General features: G+C 52.2%; 1 protein-coding gene across 1 annotated transcript; it reads left to right on the top strand.

Annotated features, from left to right (window-relative positions):
- Positions 1-1,096: 1,096 nt before the first annotated feature.
- LOC136480675 (uncharacterized) lies at positions 1,097-2,568 on the top strand. Its single transcript, XM_066478151.1, has 3 exons — positions 1,097-1,282; positions 1,368-2,002; positions 2,148-2,568. Exons 1-3 carry the CDS (start codon positions 1,097-1,099, stop codon positions 2,566-2,568), a joined length of 1,242 nt encoding a protein of 413 aa, XP_066334248.1.
- The last annotated feature ends 17,042 nt before the right edge of the window (positions 2,569-19,610 follow it).

The raw sequence follows: 19,610 nt of genomic DNA, 5'->3' as shown, positions 1-19,610 counted from the left end.
CAGAACGACACCTGCTGCCGCAGCAGTCAGGCGCGACGTGGTGGATGGGACGTAACTGCTCCCGCAATTAATGAGAAAGAGGTGGGCGCGTGGGCGGTAAAATCGGATCGGGGTTAACTACGCCGGATCCAGGGGAGACTTTCCTGATTTTATCGCCCGTCCGCTTCGCCTTCACCCTGCATAAATACGCAAAGAGCCCTACCCCTCCTCACCTTACCTTGCCTGCATTAGCTCTGCCCCCATCGAGCCATCGCGAAAGCAGCGGGTGCCGGGAAGAAGAAGGGAGAAGAGAGAGCCAGGGAGAGGGCGAGAAAGGGAGAGAGAGAGAAAACTCACCGCCGCATTCGAGCCCTCCACCGCACTTATGGCCGATGACATCGTTGTCATCGAGGCAGACCCTTGGGATCCTTCCGACATCACTGTGGAGACACTTCAATCGCTCGTCGATGGCAGACTCCTTCGTCTGGTGTCGGACCCCAACAAGCCGGAGTGGATCGCTCCATCGGGCGAGCCGGAGCCGAGGCCTCACGATGGTTACGTCGTGAGCTTCATCTCCTTCCACGAGCGAGGCCTTGGTGTCCCGGTAGATCGGTTCATGCGGGCGCTCCTGCACTACTATGGCGTGGAGCTCCACAACTTCAACCCCAACTCCATCGCGTAGGCGGCCATCTTCGTCGCTGTCTGCGAGGGGTACTTGGGGATTGCTCCCCATTGGGAGTTATGGCTCCATCTCTTCCGGGCGGGGCACACCACTAAGCCGGCGGGAACGTCGGGCACGAGGAAAGCGGTGAGGGTCGGCGGCTGTACTCTCCAAGTGCATCAGGACCGCTAGCACCTTTATATCCCGGCCTAGCTCGCATCATCTAATCGTCGATGGTACACGAGCTGGTTCTACCTCCGCAACGACGACGGCGGACTTCCCCCCTACACTGGGCGGATTGTGGGGAGCTGCCCGGAGAGGTGGAAGTACAATGTCCTGAGGGAGGATCAACCCAAGCTGCAGCCGCTTCTGGAGGGGCTAGAGAGGCTATGGGGCCATGGCCTTACTACGGCTGTGGTCGTGGCTGCCTTCCACCGTCGGAGGGTGCTGCCGCTGATGGCCCGGCGGCGGCGGCTGTTCGAGATGAGGCCGGGTGAGCCAAACGAGGGCATCCGAATGTCCTCCTCCGCCCTTTCCGATGAGGAAATTCTTTGCCGGGTGGGGGAGACAGTGGAGGCGAAGCTGAGGGGCGGCGACTTGACCCCCATCGCGATGCGCCCGTCGCGGGGGTTCCTCTCGCTGGTAAGTTGTGCGCCGATGTAGCTCCTGAGGCTCCTCCATCTCTACTTACTTCTCGTTCCCTTATGCATGTTCGCCGTTCCTGCAGGGGATGAGGGACGTGCGCGCCTCTCCACCGCCCATTCCTAAGGATGCAAGGCGGCGGGCGATCAACCGGGCGCACGTCGAGGCGCAGAAAAAGCGAAAAGACGCCAAGGCGGCGAAGCGCATGAAGAAAATCCTCGCGCACGAGAAACTGGATAAGCGCCGCCGGCAGCAAAGGAAGGATGGCCTCCCGTTGGAAGAATCCCCGTCGCCGTCGCTGTCGACGGAGGCCTCGGACGGGGATTACGAGGGCGAGATGGGGCGGGGTCCCGTGGACCATCTCCCTGACATAGGGGAGACGGTGCCTGGGGCGTTGGCCAGTAGCCCGGTGCTCCCAGGAGGAGGAGGAGGAGGAGGAGGAGGAGACCTGGGGTCGGCAATTGCTCGCTCCGGGGCTGAGGCCGACACGCCCGTGGTGCGGGTGTTGGGCAAACGCGCCGTCAGCCCGGTGGGCTCGGCGGCGGCGGTGGAGCAAGTGGCGGTGGAGGCGACGCAACTGCCCCCGCAGGGGACCGAGGGGGCGTCGGGGTCCGTTGAGGACCAACCGGTGCCGATGGACACGGAGGCCATGCCTCTGCCGCCACCACTGCCTTTGCAGACAAGGGTCGCCGTGCCGAAGCGGTTGCCGCCCTGCTCGAGGTAGGTGTATTTTTGGTGGGGTCGTAGTGCTTTCCATTCGTTCTTTTGTCTTGTGCTGACCCTGCGAACGTTTTGTCCTTAGCTGAAAGCGACCTGTGGAGGTGCCTACGTTGGCGCCCCTTAAAGCGCTCAAGGTTAACCCTAGTTCCACCACCCACTGGGTGGCGGAGGTGCAAGCTGCCCTGCATCGTGGCGCGGCATCGGCGAGGGCCGACCCAAAGGAGCCGGCCACTCAAGGAGGGGCTGCCGAGGCAGCCCTGACACAGGAGGGGGAGGCAGCGCCTCCGCCCCGCGATGGCGAGGCCCGTGGGTCGGATGCATCTGAGGTTGCTTTGGCAGTCGAGACCATCGGGACCGAGGTCCCCGGGGCTCCACAGGCCGGGGCGACGGAGGCTGCGGCGCCCAAGGCCATCGAGGCCACTACAGCGGGCACCGGAGCCCCCGGGACCACCGAGGCCATGATGGCGGAGGCTGGAGCCCCCGGGACCACCGAGGCCATGATGGCAGAGGCCGGAGCCCCCGGGACCACCGAGGCTGACGTGATCATGGCGGGGCTGCCGGCCTAGGAAGTGGAGATGAAGGTGGTAGAGGCCTTGGCGGCAACCTTGGTTCAAGGCCCGCTGCCGTTGCGGGAGAGCGCCCGGGAGGTGGAGATTCTTCCGATCTCCTCCGACGATACTTCCCGGGCACAGGAGATGGCCGGCGCCGAGGTGGTTGGTGTCGTGGAATAGCCGGTTCCAACCCCGGGCGAGGGAAGCTCGGCCCTCGTGCGGGTGTGACCCGAGCCCCGCGGGTGGAACCACCCGCGTGTCCTGTGGCAAAGCCGGGATGATCCTGAGGCAGAGCCTCTGTTTGCCCTCGAGGACGCGGCCAAGGGTGGTCGCTGGGACACGTTCGAGCAGTACCGCCAGCTGGCGGAGTGGTCTCTATGGACGGCGCTGTTCGTGGTAGCCAACGATTTGCCTAGAGTCGCCCAGGTTCATGCTTTCTTTTCCCATGCGGTGGTCTTTTTCCGAGCTTTCTTTGTAGGGACCAACCCCTGTTCTGTTTCCCCTAGGAGCTCGAGACCCGATCTCTTGGGAAGTCGGTCTTCCTCCACTGGGAGAGGGATGTCTGGGACCAGCTTCAGCGGCAAAAGGGCCTTCTTGCAGGCACCAACGAGCTCCTGTCGGCGTGGAGCGCAAAGGTGGAGGACCTCCGCCTTTGTTGTGCCGATGCGAAGGTCGAGGCGGCCACGGCCTAGGAGCAGCTCGCCCCTCTAGCGGCGTAGGTCAAGGAGTTGGAGGAGGAGCTCACCCACGCGGCCAGTGATCGGGATGCCTTCAGGTCTCGAGCTGTAGAAGCTACGGCCTTGGCCACGGCTCTTGCTGGGCAGCTAGGGGTGGAACAGCATGCACACCAGCTGACAAAAGGCGCCTTGGATGAGGCCCTTGCTGCGGCTGAGGCCTCGCGAACTGAGGCTGTGGTTTGGAGGGGAAAGGCCGAGGGTGAGTCCTAGTCCCTTCGTTTTATTTGCTTTTTCTTATGTTCGTTCCCCAACTTCCTCGTGTGATGCAGAGCTGGGGAGTGAAGCCTCCAGGGCGGCTGAGGCTTCTCGGGTCGAGGCTCAGCGCCTGAAGGAGAAAGCCGAGGCCTTTCGGGTCGAGGCCCGACACTGGGAGGTTAAGGTCAAGGGTGAGTTCCGTAGGCTTCCGTCCCTATTTAGCTTGTTTTTTCTCCCGCTCAACCCCATTCCGTTTTCCGTGGTGCAGAGTCAGAGGCGGAGGCTACCCAGGTAGCCGAGGCTTCCAGCGCAGTGCAGACGGTGCTTGAGACCGAGATCGGGGAGCACGAGGCGCTGAAGAGTGCCGCCCATGCCGCCTACGAGGCCCTAGTGGTCGAGGGGTTTCAGTCGGGCAGCTCCCTTGGGAGCCGTCTGATCACGCTGAGCGGTCAATTGCATGAGCGGCTCCGAGGAGCGCTACATACAGGCGTCAAGCGCGCACTAGCCGTCATCGCCTCAGGAGGTTTGGTCTTGTCAGCGGGAAGCCGTCCTCAAACGAGGCAATCAAGGAACGAGACTCGCCAGTCCGTATCCTGGTTGGCCTCAGGAGGTTCCAGGTTGACTTCCATGACCTCAGGCTCGGCCGAATGAGTCTCGGCGACAAAGGGGGCCTCAAGCCCTATGGCGGGCTCGACTAATGGGCCCTCTTCCACTGCCGAGACTTGGTCGATGGAAGGCTTGTGGAGGTCTCTAGCAAAGACGTTCGGGGGGACCGGGGCCCATGCCGACGCCATCTTTGCCTGTTCGTCCGCGGCCTCATTGAATTTATGCGTGACGTGGCTGAGTTCGAGACCGTCGAACTTGTCTTCTAGGCGACGTACCAGTTCGTAGTACGCCTCCATTTTAGGATCGAGGTAGTTTGATTCCTTCATGACTTGATCGACGATGAGCTGCGAATCGCCCCGGACGTCGAGACGTCGTGCTCCAAGTTCGATGGCGATTTGCAAGCCGTTGACGAGAGCTTCGTACTTGGCTGTGTTGTTGGAGGCGGGGAAGCGGAGCCGAACCATGTAGCGTATGTGTACCCCAAGGGGGGAGATGAAGAGCAGACCCATGCCTGCTCCGGTCTTCATTAGGGACCCATCAAAGTACATGGTCCAGCAGTCCATCTGAATTTGAACTGGTGGCAGTTGGGTGTCGGTCCACTCAGCCACAAAATCGGCCAAGACCTGAGACTTCATCACCTTCCGAGGCGCGAAAGTCAAGGCTTCCCCCATGAGTTCGATGGCCCACTTGGCTATCCTGCCCGAGGCCTCCCGGTTATGGATTATCTCTCCCAAGGGAAAAGACGACACCATGGTTACTGGGTGGGACTCGAAGTAGTGACGCAGCTTGCGCCGCGCCAAGACTATGGCGTAGATCAGCTTCTGGATGTGAGGGTAGCGCATTTTGGTCTCGGATAGCACTTCACTGATGAAGTAAATAGGTCATTGGATGGTTAGAGCGTGCCCCTCCTCCTGCCTCTCCACTACCATGGCCGCACTGACCACCTGGGTCATCGCGGCGATGTAGAGTAATAGGGCCTCGTCCCTGGCTGGCGGTACCAGGATGGGTGGATGAGTGAGTAGCGCTTTGAGCTTGGCAAGAGCTTCTTCGGCCTCGGGCGTCCAAGAAAAGCGTTCCGATTTCCTCAAGAGGCGGTACAGGGGCAAGCCTTTTTCGCCAAGGCGCGAGATGAAACGGCTTAGAGCTGCAAGACATCCCATAACCCTCTGTACACCCTTGAGGTCTCGGATTGGCCCCATGTTGGTTACTACCGAGACCTTCTCCGGATTGCCTTCAATGCCGCGTTCCGAGACTATGAATCCTAAGAGCATGCCTCGGGGGACCCCAAAGACACATTTCTCAGGATTGAGCTTGATGCCCTTTTCTCTGAGGCACCCAAAGGTTATTTCCAAGTCGCTAATGAGATCACTGGCCCTCCTGGACTTGACCACGATGTCGTCTATGTAGGCCTCGATGGTCTGCCCGATGTGCTCGCCAAACACATGGGTCATGCACCGCTGGTATGTGGCCCCTACGTTTCTGAGGCCGAACAGCATCGTTACGTAGCAGAACATGCCAAATGGTGTGATGAATGAAGTCGCGAGCTGGTCGGACTCTCTCATCTTGATCTGATGGTAACCGGAGTACGCATCAAGGAAGGATAGGGTCTCGCATCCCGCAGTGGAGTCAATAATTTGGTCGATTCGAGGTAATGGGAAAGGGACTTTTGGGCATGCTTTGTTCAGACCGGTGTAGTCTACACACATTCTCCATTTCCCATTTTTCTTTTTAACTAATACAGGATTAGCTAACCACTCTGGATGGGACACTTCTTTGATGAACCCAGCGGCCAAAAGCTTCTGCACCTCCTCGCCGATGGCCCTGTGCTTTTCCTCGTTGAATCTGCGTAGGCACTGCTTCACCGGCCTGGAGCCGGCCTAGACGTCTAAGGTGTGCTCGGCGACCTCCCTCGGTATGCCCGGCATGTCCGAGGGGCTCCACGCGAATATATCGGCATTCGTGCGAAGAAAGTCGACGAGCACGGCTTCCTATTTGACGTCGAGGGTGGCGCTGATCCTCAGCGCCCGATCGTCGAGGCAGGTGGGGTCGACCGGTATGAGTTTGACGGCCTCCGCAGGCTCGAAAGTCCCGGCGTGACGCTTGGAGTCGGGTACCTCGCTACCGAGTCGGTCGAGGTTGACGATGAGGGTCTCGGCCTCTATGATAGCCTCGGCATACTCGATGCACTCGACGTCGCAGTCGTATGCATGCTCATACATCGACTCGACAGTGATGACGCCGTTGGGACCTGGCATCTTGAGCTTGAGGTACGTGTAGTTGGGGACCGCCATGAACTTGGCATAGCACAGCCGCCCCAGGATGGCGTGGTAGGTTCCCTTGAACCCAACCACCTCGAAGGTGAGCACCTCCTTGTGGTAGTTGGAGGGAGTACCAAAGCAGATGGGTAGGTCGATGCGCCCGAGGGGCCGCGTATGTTTTCCTGGCACGATGCCATGGAAGGGAGCGGCATCACCCCGGAGCTACGATTGGTCGAGCTCTAGGAGCTCCAGGGTGTTGGCGTATAGGATGTTGAGGCCCCTGCCTCCGTCCATCAGTACCTTGGTGAGCCGGGTGTTACCGATGATGGGGTCGACGACAAGCGGGTACTGCCCAGGGTTCGGGACATAATCGGGATGGTCAACCCGGTCGAAGGTGATCGCCTCCCAAGACCAGTTAAGATACCAGGGAGCGGCCACCTTCACCGAGAAGACCTCCCGGCGCTCCGTCTTTTGCTGGCGTGCTGAGAGGCACGCTGAAGGCCCGCCGAAGATCATGAAGGCGTTGCGCACCTCGGGGAACCCATCGTCCTTGTCGTCGTCCCTATCGTTGGTGGCCTTTTTCTTAGCATCATCATCAGGGAGCCCGAGCTTGGCGTAGTAGCATCGGAGCATGGTGCACTCCTCGAGGGCATGCTTCACCGGGAACTGGTGGTATGGGCAATGTTTCTTAAGCATGTCGTCGAAGAGCCCAGGGCCCCTGGGGCCTCGGAGATTCTTACGTTTTGCGGCTGCGACTAGGCCAGCCCTGAGGACCTCTTGATTCCCCTGGCGGCCCCTCTTCTTTTTCTTGGGGAGGTGGGAAGCCGAGGCTGTGGGGGCCTCGTCCTTCTGCTTCCCCTTGACGTCATTGTCGGGGAAGATGGCCCCAACGGCCTCTTCAACCGAGGCGAAGTTGGTGGCGACGTCGAGCAGTACGGCCGCCGAGGTTGGCATGTTCCGGCCCAGCTCTCGGACCAGGTCTCGGCAGGTGGTACCAGAGAGGAAGGCTTGGACGATTTCTGAGTCGCCGACGCTTGGCAGCTCGGTGCATTTCTTGGAAAAGCGTCGGATGAAGTCTCGGAGAGACTCGTCCGCCGCCTGGCGACAACTCTTGAGGTCTCAGGAGTTCCCAGGGCGCACGTATGTGCCCTGAAAATTCTCGACGAAGAGACCCTGACCAAGTCGCGCCAGTCGTGGATCTGCAAGGGAGGGAGGTGTTCGAGCCAGGCTCGTGTCGAATCTGACAGGAACAATGGGAGGTTGTGGATGATGAGCAGGTCATCGTCCACGCCACCTAGTTGACAAGCTAGGCGATAATCGGCAAGCCAAAGTTCGGGATTGGTCTCGCCGCTGTATTTTGTGAGGTTGGCTGGTTGCCGAAACCGGGTCGGGAACTGGGCGACACGGATAGCTCTGCTAAAGACTCGAGGGCCAGGTGGTTCAGGAGAAGGACTGCGGTCCTCCTCGCTGTCGTAGCGGCCACCTCGGTGCACATGGTAGCCTCGGGCGGGCCCCTCGCTGTCATGGCGCCGTCGCCTGCTGACTACCTCATGCTCGTCCTGCACCTCGCGTCGGTTGCCGAGACGGTCATGCAGCAAGGGGACCCTGTTGAGTGCTGGCGCCCGAGCGGGTCCGGGATGGACCGAGGCCTCCCTATCCTGCCGAGGCGGTGCCGTGGGAAGTTCCGAAGCGCCACCGCGCCGCCGAGAGGCGGAACTTTCGGCCTGCTGCACTGCGGTGGTCTCGAGGAGATCCTGGAGCTCACCGTAGACCCATCGCCCCTCCATGGTAGAAGGCTCGGGCATCGTTCAGACTAGCATTACCGCCGCCGCGACGTTCTGGCTAGCGCGATTGAAGATTGGGGGACGATCGTCCCCTTCGTTGATGCGGTGGTGCACGTCGCGAGCCCGTCACCGGGCTCCCCCACCGTCACCGCGGCCTTGCTGCTCCTGCTCGAGAGTGCTTCGGAGCTGTTGCAGAAGGAGTCGATCTTGCTCAACCTTGGCTTGAAGCTCGCGGAGTTGCTCTAGGTCCGGGCGTCGAAATTGCCCGAGGGCAAGGTTCTCATTCTGTGCTGCCGGTGGGACAATGCATGAAGGCGTGGCATCGCCCGTTCCTTGATGAAGCAGAGTGCGGTTGCCTACCCCCTCGTCCTCGTCGCCCGTGCTTGGCATCCCAAGTCCGACGTGGAAGCACTCACGAGTGGGATCGTAAGTACTTTCATCGTCGGAGTTGGAGTAGCCAAAGCAATAGTCACTTGCGGCCAAGAAGCGGCGCATGGTTTCATGGTCATGGAGGTCGGAGAAATCCGCTCCAGCCCATGCCTCGTCCTCCTCCGAGGAGCCGGCGTGGGTGTGGGTCGACGCGGTGGTGTCGAAGTTGAGAGCGAAGCGCTGGCGGCGCTCCAAGAGATCCGCATGAGCGGAAGTGTAGGCGTAAGCGTAAGAGGCGGCGGCATTTCTCATCCTGAAGTGGTACAGAGATAGTGCCATTGCCGGGCTCTGCTCCACCGGAGTTGGCTCCTCAGGAATGTAGGTGTAAGCGTAAGAGGCGGAGCTTGGTGTCGGGGCGTCGCCGGGTGCCACCGGCGTTTTTCCCTTGTCCAGGCTCAGGCTAGACAGGTCCCCAACCAGGGACCTTGCGCCCACAGCTGGTCGTGGGATAGCGTCGGAGAGCGGCGAGTCGCCTTGGGTTCGCGTGGCATCGAGGTGGTCCTGCTCGTGTCGTGTCCGATGAGCGTGGCGAGAGCGGCCGCCCAGGCGCTACCTGCGCCTGGGCTGCCGGTGCATGACGTCGTCGTCGTCGGCCGGCAGGGCTCGAGGTGTGAGAAGTACCATGTCGTACTCATGCCCTAGAGACATAAACTCTAGGCTCCCAAACCAGACCACCGTGCCAAGACGCAACGGTCGTACGGGGAATGCCATCCGGAACTTATTGGGATGATGAAGCTGACACGCAGAGCCCCCTACCTGGCGCGCCAACAGTCGGTGTTTCGGACCGGGGGTCCTCAAGCAACTAGTAAATTTGTACTGTGTGTCCCCCAATCCCGAATGGTGATGCAAAGAGACACAAGGTTTATACTGGTTCAGGCAATTGGTGCCCTACGTCCAGTCTGAGAGATCGATCTTGTATTCCTTGCACCGAAGTGCTTGTAGTAGGGGGTTACAAGCTAGGCGAGAGAGAGGGCTATTCCCAGGTCTCGGCAGGGAGTGATGTAGGCTGCTTGAGACGTTGCTCTCAGGCCGCGGGGAAGTGTGTGCTACCAGGTGTTGTTCTTTGTCTGCCCCCTAGAAATGGCCCAAGTCCTCTCCTTTTATAGTTTGAAGGGAGGACAAGGGTAGTACATGTGCTAACTAAACGGCGTCGTGCGAACAAAGGCGGTGTGTCCAAGCCCTGTAGCCAGTTCCTATGGCGGTATGGTCGTCGGAGTGATCCGTCCTTGGAGCGCTGGGGCGACGTGCTGGTCACATCCGATGCTGTGCGTTATGGGAGCTCCAGGGCTACCTGGGGTGCGGCGGTCAGCGTGCGGGTTGCTGTGGATTGACAGCGCGCGAGGCTGAGGCTTGGTTGGTGCCGAGGCCGAACCACGGTGGGGGTCTCGGCAGACGTGAATCCCGAGATAGCCGAGACCTTGGCGTAGTGTGCCGAGGCCTAGAGGGGGCGGTCGATCTGGTACGCTGGGTAGAAGGCGATGATGACCTGGGCCAGATTTCCCATGCCGCGTTGTCTTCGGGGCGGGAGTTACGGGGCATAGTGTAGTGCGGGCGCTGATCGTGGGCACAGCGCCAGAGCACAGTGGCCGGTAATCCCCGCCATGCCCTGTCTCAGCCGGTATGGTGCTGATACGACTTCTTGTCCCGTCGGCCTCTCCGTGGTGTCGAGCCGTCGTCCGGCTGAGATTGCGGGAGTGGTTGACGCATTAATGGGACGTGACATGCTGTCGAGAAGACCGGTCGAGGCGGGAGCGGCGGGTTATTGTCAAGCCAGCCTCGAGTGATACGGAGGATAGCAGTCTCATCCGAGGCTGTACGCACGGGGCCTCGCGCGAGATGGAGATTGGGTTCCTTGCCGAGGCCTCTCGCGAGCGGCCTCGCGCGAGGCAGAGGTTGCGTCAGGGCGTCGAGACCTCTCGTGCGAGACCTCAGGCGAGGTGGAGAGCCCGTGGGCTCGGACGAGGCCGGTGATGAACTCATGACTCACCTTCTGGCTCTGTTGTTGATGGGATTTAAATGGCTCTTTTGGTGTACGCTCGAGATACCCCGTTCTTTGGTATCCGACACATAGTGAAATAAATATATGCATGAGACACCTAGATTAGCTGTGCTGTGCTATGGTGCAATAAATATATTGTTTGATCGCACTGTGACACCTAAATTGGTCCTTGCATATACTCCCTCCGTACTAAAAAATGAACTCGTTTTAGACTACGACATGGTCTCCAAAGCATAACTTTGACTACTTATTTTTCTAAAAATATTTAACAAAAAGTGATATATGTATATTTTTATGAAAGTATTTTTCAAGACAAATCTATACATATGGTTTTCACATTTCCAAACTCAACAACTTAAACTTTATTCATAATTTATATTTCTAATGTTTGGCCACAAGCCTCGTCCTAAATGACTTCATTTTCGAGTATAGAGGGACTATGCATGAGACGTTATTAACTCCATATATTATAATTAATTACCATCTGTTGATTCATTGATTGCTGTCCAGTTTGAAAGACTTCGAGCCGCCATCAAGTCATTATTTACTCAATCCGTTCTTTTTAATTTCATATTAACTTTATTTTAAGTTAAACATCACTATTTTTTACCATCCTTTAAAAACATTAAAGTTTCATAACATATACACTAAATTTGCACTCGGCAAAGGCTTTGCTGAGTGCTGCACTCGGCAAACAACACTCGACAAAAAATGCGTCGGCAAATGCGTCCTTGCCGAGTGTCTTTTGTCGGGCACTCGGCAAAGCCTTTACCGAGTGCCCGACACTCGGTAAAGTTGGAATCGAAAAAAACCCGAAAAAATGAGAATTTTCACCCAAAAAATGGATTTTTTTTTAATTGGTGGAGGCCCCCACCGGTCAGCGCCCACCCATCTCCAGCTTTTTCGCGTAAATTTCACGGCTACGTGGCCGACCGGATTCGAACCCGAGACCTCCCGCTGCGCACGAACCTCCTCTACCACTACACCACACGGTCACTTATGTCTGGATTCCGTTTTAGTTCCCAATATATTATACTAAACCGAGTGTAAATTGCTTGTTTGAGGCCCTAAACGAATTCAAATAAAAAAGTTGTAAACTACAAAGTTTCGTAACTTTTCAAGATCTACACTTTTAGTTTAGAAAGTTTTTTCATCCGAGGTCATTTACAAAATTTGAATTTTAAAATTTGGAAATTCAAACGCAGTTTTGCATGACAAGATGTTTTCAAATCAAAAAGTTGCCAACTACAATGTTTCATAACTTTTCGAGATCTACAGAGTTTATTTTTGTTGTTTTTTCATCCGAGGTCGTTTGAAAAGTTCGAATTTTAAAATTTTGAAATTCAAACACAGTTTTGCATGACAAGATGATTTCAAATCAAAAAGTTGTCAATTACAAAGTTTCATAACTTTTCGAGATCTACACTTTTAGTTTAGGAAGTTTTTCCATCCAAGGTCGTTTACAAAATTTGAATTTTAAAATTTTGAAATTCAAACGCAGTTTTGCATGACAAGATGTTTTCAAATCAAAAATTTGCCAACTACAATGTTTCATAACTTTTTGAGGTCTACAAAGTTTATTTTGGTTGTTTGGTCATCTGTTCATCCGACATGGTTGTTCTAACATTGTTCACAAATCTTATATATCTCTCTTGTAGTTTCATAAACTACAAGAGAGATATGTTAGATTTGTGAACAAATTTACTTTCACTTTGTCATATGAAGAAAAGACCAAAACAAACATTGTACATCTTGATGAGTTGTACAACTTTGTAGTTGAAAACTTTTTCATTTGAATTAATTTACTGCTTCAAAATATGCTTTGAAATTTTCTTTGCCGAGTGTCAAAAAAACACTCGGCAAAGAGCTTCTTTGCCGAGTGTCAAAAAAAACACTCGGCAAAAGCGTCTTTACCGAGTACCCGAAAAACAACACTCGGTAAACCACTTGGCACTCGGCAAAGAGCCGGTCTCCGGTAGTGATAGTTTATATATTATGAAAATATTTGTCATTGTGAATTTAAAAGAATAAATCTTATGTCATGAAACTATATAAACTTTTTAAAATTGATGGTCAAAGATAATAATGTTTAACTTTGGACAAAGCTAATTTGACATGTAAAAAAGAACAAAAGGTTTTTATTAGTGTCTAGGCATGTCTTTAATTATTATTCTCGGTGCCAAATGACTTACTGCTTCATGAGAATGAGATAACTTTAGTTTCTAATTGCCCTTGCACCTTTTTTTTTTACAGACAAGCAGTGGAGGTCGACCGGATTGATGTAGTCGTACTTGCTGAAGAACTCGCCGAGATCTACTCTACTCCTACTCCTAAGGGGTGGCCGGAGTAGAAAAAAGTAATTGACTTTGTATTTGATTGGTTGATCATTTTACAATAGCTGGGGTTTTGTATTTATACCCAGGACCTACACACGACTCCTATCTAAGCACGACTCATCACAAATTTTGACTCTAAAGAAAACATTCCCAATTTAAGATAACTTGGACTCTAATCTCTCCCTTTTTGTAGAGTCCAGCATGTCTTGTCCCAGCGCCTATCATAGCCTCTGTCGTTATCTGCTGGCGCTATTTGAAGAAAACCGATTCTAGTGCTGCATCTGAATCAGCTGGTTCTGATCCACATGTAATCAATTCCTTGCTGACATGATTTTGGGAGTTTTCGAGCTCTTGAGATCCTCCTTCCAAGTTTTGGTGTAAACACATGCCCCCCAATTTTGGGATAAAAGTAATTTTATTCTAAAATTATCCTGTCTGCATCCTTGATTGGTCCACAGTCATGGGTAGAGAACCTTGATCTAGGGTCCACCGTTTGTCGCCGCTTACATCCATTCACGTGCCCATGCCTCAAAACCTTTGCAAGAGCACCACTGTTTCACGGCATTTGGATTCACCTTCCCGGACCGGCTATAAAACGCTCGTCTGACCCAGGCGAGAGCAACCCGACACTTCAGCCATGTTTTTCTTCCGTCTGTCTTTTCAAGTGCTCCCAACCCTGCTAGACCCTCCATGACCTATCTCTTTGCGATAAAGATCTTGAGCGGTTAGAAGAATTCTTGTGCATAGGGTGATTGTGTCGCCTATTCTAGCACCTTGCCGAGCAAGAGGATCAGCTGCAGAGTTGTTATAGTGTTTGCAAGGGCTAGAATATGTGGACACTTTTCCCTTGTTCATTCCATCAAATGCCGATCGGGAGAACCGCAAGCTTCTTTCCAGCGGTTTCCCCAGTCACCCAGATACCTATGGGTGTCTGCTAGTCAGGCGGCCTTTCCTTTTCTTTGGCATAATCTTATTAATGGGCCGATGTGACTTTGTTTATGATGATCCTCGGCCTTGTGGGGATCCGGACTTCCTTCAATCCAAAAGAAGCCTTGGTGGGTTGATCTTTGGTCCATGTAAATTATTTGTATCCATCCCACGATGCTTCGTAACTTGGGGAACTGATAAGTCCGAATCTATTACCTTTCCGTTATCTGTCCCTGAATTCCTGTTGTGTCGATCCGTTTCTGTCTCTGACTTCAATTTCATATCTCCGACGAAACTGATTTTGCCTTCTCAGGCTATATATATATGGGCCACAGCTGAAGGCCGAGCAACAATTCGCTTTGTCTCAATCCCTTCGCATCCTCAATATAGTCCCTGTTTCTTCTATAAGCCTGAGATTCATGAAAATCAGCAAGAAGTCTGTTGAGGGCGCTCTCGACAGATCTGTAACATCGCACCAGCGCCTTCATTGTTGAGAGGGTGCAGCCCGTGATGCACCCACCGCCTCAGGTCATAGGGCCGATTCCGTTCGGCCTATGGGGTCTTCCTTGCTAATAGCTTATCGCCAGCTTCCTTGCTACCCGGTGCGGCGGATTGGCAATGATGACCTGCTCGCCACCATTGACAACCACAGCCAGAGTCTTGCCGAATGTCTTTCTCTCGTAGAATCAACCCTGACCATGGCTCGATGCCGATTGTCCCCCGTGGTTGATTCAGTGTATGATAAATTGGCCAAAGCCGAGGCCAGAATCATGGGTGAAATATCATAACCTTTGTTTCCTTTCAACTTCGCCTTCAGGATTCTAATCATCTCCCTTTTGAACTTTTCAGATTTGTTCGCTCAACTGGAGAGCCTTCAACGGGCTGCGGAGTACGCAATAGGATTTGTCAACGCCAGAGGTGCCATCCCAATAGTTCGCCTATGTGGCATCCCGAATCGCGTCAGGGAGGTCGCTCTTCATGGCGTCCGTCATGGTGCTGCCACGGCGTTGGCTACGACACAGGCCCGTTCTGGCCACAATCTTCGGCTTTTTCCACACGGTTTTCCAAACGCGGTACACCCTGGGGATCATGAGCATTTGACTAAGGATTTCCTTAGCGCCGCCGACTCTATGGCCTTCAACACCCTGGCCGATGATATAGTAGGCAAAGTGTCTTCCGGCCCATAACTTGTAATAGGTGATATTTAGCAAATAATTTCTTCGTCTTGAGTGATTTCTCCTTTGTTTTATACCACGCATCACTTTGTCGGCATAATCGATACGCATTGTACCGGCTTTCACCCCTTCGGGCGTACTTTTTAGCTAGCAACGATACCCCTCCGGTATCGGCTACTAAAACCGACGACCGAGCAAATTGGTTGTTTAGTATCAATCGAAATGCTAGAGTAATATTCGTTCAAATATTCCCCATTTGATTGCTCTGCCGAATTTTCTTTCTCTTCTCAGTATCTACAAGTATCGCCAGCGCATAACATTTGATCCGATAAGGTTCTTCCCAGTTGGCTAACCTTCCACCGAACCTACTGTTCCCTAACTTGAGTCTTCTTCAGAAAATTGCTTGATCTTGACCTTTTAATCATAATACCTTTGCAATCCTCAGTTTATTGGTTTCAATATTTTTTCAAGAGCATGCAGCCGAAGGCACCTCAAGTCTTTTAAAGTCATCCATCACAAAATTCTGGTAGACTTCAGCTTGATAAATCATTTTGCAATGTAGCACGCCTTGATCCAGTTTGAACTTCCCAAAGAAAGACTGCATTGTATTTATGCACAAGTCCATAAGGCGGTCACATTAGCTCCTCTGCTCTTGGCCATCAAGGACAACCTATTCTTAGCCTTCCCCAGAGTCTTGTCTCCCTTTTACATTTTTGAAGATCAGGTCCTGAAGGTGAAATAGGTCTTGAGGAGTTTGTTTGACCGAAAAACCCCTTTGGTCAAGGGGCATTCGAACAGGCGGGAGGTTTAAAGAATCACTACAGTCGACTGATTATCTCCGCTTCGGCAAAAGAGCCGATTCCAAACTCCCGACCTCAATCCCACTTAGGTCTGAAAACATGGCTTTTGTCCAGAGAGCCCTTCGATCTCCTATCCTCAGTTATATAGTGTTGTATTTCAATATTTGTGGAGTGGCGCTTCGCCTTCTATTAATTGCAGTTGCCTTTTGCGCGTCTCGAGGCGTCCACCTATTCGCTTCATGTCTTCAAATACCAACTGAGGGCTTTGGCTTCAAACGCCTCTTTACCTGCAACTGTTCCTTCGCCTTTTGTTTTTGCCCTATAGGTGATACATATCGTATCAGCTTTTACTATCTTTGAAGATTTTTACTTTTTGAACTAGAGGTGACACCCTTCTAGTACTGGCTTTTGGAGCCGAGAACGAATCGGCTATCAGGTCCAGATGTTAGGATAACATTTCTCCATGCATTTTTCATTCCAAAAGATCAAACGATCGATCAATCCAAGTCAAGCATCTTATTAAGCGAAACAGAACTTCTCTTAAGAAATCCATTAACTCTGAATCGCACTTACACTTTAACTCAGCATTCACGTGCGTCGGCCTAAACCCATCTCCAAGACTCAATGCTTATTTTCCCTTAACTCAATGACCGACGCAACACCACGACTATTGATCAAAACAAACTCTCAGAGCCGATTGCTTGAACCGGCTGTTGGCCTTCATTATTAATCCTGACGAAGCCTCCTTCCCATGTTTTGCCAGAAAGGCATTCGAAGTCTCCTAGCTCCCAAAACACTAGATCGGCTATTGCGATATTCACTGACTCATCAGCGCGAACCACCTCGACATCATCTCCATGCCATTTAATCACACACTGATGCATGGTCGATGGCACACAACAATTTGCGTGAATCCAGTCACGACTGAGGAGCAAACTATACGAGCCTTTCCCATCGATGACAAATAACGTGGTGAGCAGAGTTTTATTCCCGATTGTCAACTCGACGTTTATTGCCCCCTGGGTCTTGGATGTATTTCCTCCGAAGTCTCTAAGCATCTTGTCGGTCTCAAGCAGATCTCCTGGTCCCTTACCAAGTTTACGAAAAGTAGTGTAAGGCATAAGATTGACAGGAGCACCTTCGTCCACCAACATCTTGTTCATCGGCTTCCCATCAACAAAACCTTTCATATATAAAGCCTTTAAGTGCCGATGCTTGACTGGCTTATCAAATATTGCTTGCTGCACAACCGTTAACTTGGCAACTGTCTCTTCATACTCTAATTCATCGAAGTCTGAATAAACTTCTTGATCTGTCGGAGCTCTGAATTCTGATGGCAACAAAAAAGCCATTTGGACATTAGCCGATGGTTGCTTTCTATCGGCTGTTTGCTTGGTACGCCACACTTGAGTTTTACCGGATGGCTGAGCCTGTTCTGTCTCTTTATTCCTTAGGCGCTGCACCCTTCTTTTCTAGCTTCTTGTCAATCCTCTGGGGCACCATTGGCCCTCCTGCCAGACATGTTCCCTCTGATTGCTTACTTCTTTATGATCAGCCCAGTCTTGGTCAACAACTTTTTCCCAGCCGATCATGAATACTTTTATTTTTTAAGCGCCGGTCCATGTTATTGTGTTGATATGTATCTTGGGCATGGATAGACCGGTGGTTGATTTGAGATTGCCTAAATTCCCAATATTGATTGCTGCATTCTCGACAGTTATGTCTGGTAGGCAATTTTAAACCTTCGTTCCAGCAGTATCTGAAGAAAGGACAACTCTAGTGTGATTTGGCTTGCTTCCTTTCATACCTTTCTTCTTCCAATTGACGCTGGTGTTCTTGATCCTCTAGCCACCGCTGATAATCTTTTTCCTTCTGCCGCTTCCACTTATTCAACTAGATTCGAGATGTAACTCGCGGCTTTGTCGCTCCATCCTTTGATGTTTCCCCCTGCTCATATCGGCTTCTCTGTTGATCACAATGTTTTCTAATCTCTCTGTATTCATCAGCCGATACTTGCATCTTGGGATCAACTGCTCTAGTTTCTCTAGATCTGGCCGATATTAGGACCTTAGTCTTTCCTTTGAATATCCCAACATCAACCATATTTTCATCTCCTGGGAAAGGATTATCATCAACTTTCATCTTTCGAGGCGTATCAAACTTGAGCCTCCCTTCTTGAATAGCCCTCTGTATGTGCTGCCGAAAAATTCTGCACTCATTAGTGGAATGAGAAGTAGCATTACGGAACTTGCAGAACTTCTTATTCTTCAACAGTTCAGGGGGTAACATAACATGATTGTCCGGCGATTTGATCTGTCCCTTCTCAAGTAAGAAGTCAAAGAGCTTATCCGATTTTGTGACATCAAAGTCATAGCTCTCCTCAACTCCTCTTCCCCAAGGATTTGGCACCATTACTGTCTTCTTGCCCTAATTCCATTCAGCTACAGCAACCTCCTCTTCTTCATCTTCATAGCCGTCTTCAATTGAGTATGGATCATAAGCTTCGGCTACTATGGTGCTCTTCTAGAATCAGGTATCTCTACGCATACTCTGGAATTGGCTATTGAGCGCTGCCACTCGTTGAGCCAATTGTCCCAAGTTGTCAAACTATTGTCCTAGCAGCTTTTCTTTCCACATTGGCAGCATTCCTTGGACGGCTAGCGCAGCTAGCTGATCATCGGCCAAGCTCAATGAGAAACATAGATTCTTAGTCTCTCAGAATCTCTGAAGAAACTCAGTGCCCGATTCATTAGTCTTCTGTCTTATGATTGTCAAATCAGTTATTTTCTTCTCTCTAGGTCAGCCCAATTGGCAATGGAGTTGACTGGTAGTGACGAGAACCAAGTGAAGGCCGGCCCTGATAGGGACAAGGAGAAGAAATGAACGCAATGGGCATCCTCAACTGATGCTTCGCTCAATTGTGTAAGATACTGACTGACATGTTCTATTGTGCTTGTACCATCTTGACTAGTGAACTTGGTGAATTCTGGGAGCCGTTAATTTATAGGAAGAGCGACCAAATCATACCATTCTGGATATGGGCGTTTGTACGAAAAAGTCATCCCTTTTGGCTTTAGACCGAACTGATTCTTCATCATCTCGGTCACCTTGAGCAGCAACTCGTTAGCTTGTGGATTTGGATTTCTCGGTACTTGCTGACCCATCTGTGGATTGAAATCCCGCGTGCCTTGATATCCTGGATTTGGTATCATGTGGAGGGTGTTATAATCCATGCCATAGTGATAGCCTTGTGGAATCTTAATCTGTTTGGTCCTTTGCTGGCTTGCTGCTTGAAGTCTCTGATTATAGACATAAGGATCTATATCTCTACGGATCCTTTGAACTGATGGTGCTATCTTCTGAGCCGACGACGGTATGTGGCCTGATGTGCCAAAATTGATCATCTGGTTTTGACTTTCTCCCGCTGGCTGTTGCACATGCTGTATTGATGGTCTAGGATTGTACTATATCTGATTTGTAGTAGTACCTGAAGTTTGTTCAGATGAACCTTGAAGTGTCCGGACGTCACCATTACCAGCTGGTGCTGCTTCTTGATGGCTGGTACCGACTTGATTAGTCCCTTGGGTCGACGGATCTGGAATATTATAACAAGTCGATCCAACCTGACCAACTGGAATTCCATGAATCGCCTCTTTCATGGCGTTGTGAAATGGGTCAACGAAAGCTTCATTACGGCTTGATATGGCATCATGAACAGACTTCTCTATGGCTTCTGTAAAGAAACGCCTGTCTTCAGCTTTGACTGTATCTGTCTGCCCGTGTAGTAGAACTCTTGGTAGTGGAAATTTCT

Source organism: Miscanthus floridulus, chromosome 9, assembly GCF_019320115.1.
Source record: "Miscanthus floridulus cultivar M001 chromosome 9, ASM1932011v1, whole genome shotgun sequence".
NCBI classification, from domain to species: Eukaryota; Viridiplantae; Streptophyta; class Magnoliopsida; order Poales; family Poaceae; genus Miscanthus; species Miscanthus floridulus.
This window is presented reverse-complemented; position numbering and strand designations above follow the sequence as displayed.

What these genes read in the sequence shown, in the direction of transcription:
- LOC136480675 (XM_066478151.1), top strand. Translation starts at nt 1,097, where the DNA reads ATGGCCCGGCGGCGGCGGCTGTTCGAGATGAGGCCGGGTGAGCCAAAC. An exon ending in CGCGGGGGTTCCTCTCGCTG is followed by an intron (nt 1,283 to 1,367) that starts GTAAGTTGTGCG and finishes CCGTTCCTGCAG; the next exon opens with GGGATGAGGGACGTGCGCGC. An exon ending in CGGTTGCCGCCCTGCTCGAG is followed by an intron (nt 2,003 to 2,147) that starts GTAGGTGTATTT and finishes GGTTAACCCTAG; the next exon opens with TTCCACCACCCACTGGGTGG.